This window comes from Gossypium hirsutum, chromosome A04, assembly GCF_007990345.1.
Source record: "Gossypium hirsutum isolate 1008001.06 chromosome A04, Gossypium_hirsutum_v2.1, whole genome shotgun sequence".
Classification (NCBI taxonomy): Eukaryota; Viridiplantae; Streptophyta; class Magnoliopsida; order Malvales; family Malvaceae; genus Gossypium; species Gossypium hirsutum.
This window is the reverse complement of record NC_053427.1, coordinates 57,109,876-57,113,245: the sequence shown is the minus strand read 5'-3', so window position 1 is coordinate 57,113,245 and position 3,370 is coordinate 57,109,876. Positions and strand designations below refer to the sequence as shown.

Here is a 3,370-nt window from a genome sequence, read left to right as displayed (position 1 = left end):
TTGAAAATCAAAATAATTTTTCAAATTCAAATTTTTATAAAATTTCAAATTTTATATTTTAAAAAATATAAAATTGCAAAAAAAATAAAAATATATAAAGTTAAATTTTTAAAAAAAATTAAAATAATAATTTTAAAAACTTAAATAAGTTAATAATTTAAATTTTATCATACAAAAATATTCTTCTCATTTTGCTTTTAATAAAAAAGTACTCGTTAATTTAAATTTGTTCACTCAGTTCTATAATTCTATCAAATACTCAGCCCTAGTTGCTGCTGTGGACTCCTTTGTGTCTTGTTTGGAGGTTTTTTTTGGTTTGGCTGTGGCACTGTTCTCTTCTATACAAATACTGATGCAAACCCTGACGAGCTGCCTTACACTGCAACCGGATTGTAACAAGTTGACTTCCCAATCCCTGCTGAAATCCTTAGCCAGCTAACTCCTATCTCTTGATTGTTCACTGGTATTCATTTTTTCACTAAAAATGCTTGGACTTTTATTTTTCAGGTCCTGTTTTTATCCAAGGGGCTTTAGCAATTCCTGCAGCACTAACGGCAGTTAAGTTACTTGGCTGGCTATAAACTCCCAAGGCCCCATCAACCATTCCTCGAAGGCTCTGGAGCTCCTCAAATAGTAGGATTACGATTAATGAATCAAGAAACGCAAAACGATTAAAAAGTGCAAAGCACACTCAGTTGTATATGCTGAGAATATTGTTTTAAACTGAAGCAAACAAAAAACCATGAACACTCAGCGAGAACTAAGGCCCCCCAAGCTTATTTGAGTCTGATTTCACAACCTAAATTCCATGAGAAGAAACGGACAACCCCCAAAAACAGCACTAAACGTCTATCATCAATACAGAAAATTTCTCTGATACACAGACCACAAGACTAAATTCTTAGTATTTGTAGTCCTTAACATGAAGGCTCTCTGCAGCACCCTCACTAATCTTTGCATCACCCTTGTATGTACCCAAGGTGGCCTCCGAGTTAGCCTTGCACCTAACAAGGAAAGCATCTTGTGCTTTCTTCACGTTTTCCTCCTTTCCAGCCCAGGCCTTGAGAGTGCTCTGCTGAAGGGCACGTCCAAATGAGAAAGAGAGTGACCATGGTTTCTTGGTCTGGAGCTTGTTCATGGCATTAAGGTTAAGGGTAGCCTCCTCCTCACTTTGCCCACCAGACAAGAACACAATAGCGGGAACTGCAGCAGGGACGGTACGCTGCAAGGCACGGACAGTGTACTCAGCAATAACCTCTGGGGCAACCTTCGGGGAGTCAGAACCGGGGGTCACCATGTTAGGCTTCAAAAGAGTACCTTCAAGCATGACATGGTGATCATTCAAAGCCTTGTAGCAAGCAGCAAGAACACGCTCTGTCACCGCAGCACACTTTTTAATGTCATGTGATCCGTCAACAAGAATTTCAGGCTCAACAATGGGGACAAGGCCACATTGCTGGCAGATGGCAGCATACATAGCTAGCCCGTTGGCATTTTCTTGGATTGCAAGCTCGGTTGGTTCATTAGCACTAATCTTAAGGACAGCACGCCATTTAGCAAAGCGGGCACCAGCTTCATAGTACTTCTGGCATCGCTGTGCAAGGCCATCTAGACCCTGGGTGAAAGTTTCGCCATGGGTTCCATTAAGCTCAACCGTACCCTTGTCAACCTTGATGCCAGGGAGGACACCACCTTCCTTCAAAACATCAACGAAGGGCTTGCCTGCACATCAAACATCAATATCAGAAATCAACAACCATCCATAACTCTTAAAAAGGAATAAAACTACCGCGGTTCTTAGTATTATCAAAGTATGTCATTTTAGTAATACCCGAAGCGGTTTTTTGATAAAGGGTTTCCTCAAAGAGAATAACACCACTGAGGTGCTGAAGAGCTCCAGGAGTTGTGAATAGGAGCTCACGGAGAGCACGCCTGTTGTCTTCAACATTCTCTACATTAATACTTGAAAGACGCTTGCCGATGGTGCCAGTGGATTCATCAGCAGCAAGGATACCCTTTCCAGGGGTTCCAATGTAAGCAGCGTTTTTAGCCAACTCATCTACAAGATTCATGATTCAGAAAATAATAATAAGCCACCAATTCCCCATTAAAAGTTCAATAAACAGAGATCCAAATATTTAAAAACAAAAAAAAAAACTTAAAAGGGTGCATGGCTAAGATTCAGTAATCTCAGATCTAAAATGAAAACACACCAAGGAGATAAAATTAACATTATCAACTTCATCAATCTTTTTTTTCCTTAAATCTAGAACCGAACCATATCATGGTGCTTAAAAAAAATGACTGGAGAAATAATAAGCGAGTACAAACATGCAGATCTAGATCTTCAGATATTACCCCAAAATTTAACCATGTTGTTAATACCCACTGACAGATCACAAGACAATATAACCAGCCTTAGAAGATCCGAAGAAATCCATATATCAAAATACAGTTCGTATGATTAAAACAAGCAAATCAACTAACATTTTTTTCTCGTCAAACTATCAAAACAACTAACAGATCAGTCAAAAAAAACACTAAGATGGATCCGAGAGATTAAGTTTATAAACATAAAATAAAGAGCAAGGGAAATAGCAAGGGAAGAGTACTTACCAGCATATTTGCTAATGAAGCAAGACATGATTGAACAGGAAAAAGAACGAGAGACAGGAAAGAGGCTTTTTTTTTTTTTTTGGCTAGGAGGAAAGAAGAGAGAGACGGAAGTGAGGGGAAAAGGGGGCAGGGGTTAGGGGTTTTAAAAGAGATACAGAGAGAGCTGGTGGCTTCGAGATTATCGGTTAGTTTCTTTTTTTGTCGTGTTTTCCAAGTAACCCATGGACTGCCCGTGGGATCTTTGCTCACTTTTTCGTATCTGGTTTTTTATTTTTTTCTCCTCTTTTCCGCTTTTACCCCTCCCACTCCCATCTATTCCTTTTAGGTTGGTCCACCTAACATTTTTTATTAAAATCAAAACCGAAGTGATTTTTGATAAATACTATCTCTTAAATACAAATATATTTATTTGCTGAATTTTGCAAAAAGAAATACCCACCTTTTACTCAATAAAATAACCTAATTTATATAATTTACTAGTCACTGAAGTCCAAAGAAATACAAATTCTACTATACAAACACAAATTCAATTGAAAATGTTATTAAAAATAAAACATATTCCACGCATTAATTTTATTTAAAACCAACAAGGACAAAATTGAGAAGAAACATAGGAATAGAAAATAGGCGTTTCTAAAAGTTTCTCAAAACAACAGCGGTTGAAATAGGTGGGCCGGTGAAATAAGTGGGCAGGAAAGCGTGATGAGTCAAACCCAACTGTTTTCAACAACACATTTTTTATACTTTGAAGCGT

The 3,370-nt window shown here is 37.9% G+C and overlaps 1 protein-coding gene across 1 annotated transcript; it reads right to left on the bottom strand.

Moving 5' to 3' along the window:
• Positions 1 to 671: 671 nt before the first annotated feature.
• On the bottom strand, positions 672 to 2,978 carry LOC107948544 (fructose-bisphosphate aldolase 6, cytosolic). The gene is made up of 3 exons (XM_016883133.2): positions 2,617 to 2,978; positions 1,832 to 2,059; positions 672 to 1,722 (listed from the first exon to the last, which is right to left on the bottom strand). Exons 1-3 carry the CDS (start codon positions 2,642 to 2,644, stop codon positions 902 to 904), a joined length of 1,077 nt encoding a protein of 358 aa, XP_016738622.1. The 5' UTR covers positions 2,645 to 2,978; the 3' UTR covers positions 672 to 901.
• Between the last annotated feature and the right edge of the window lie 392 nt (positions 2,979 to 3,370).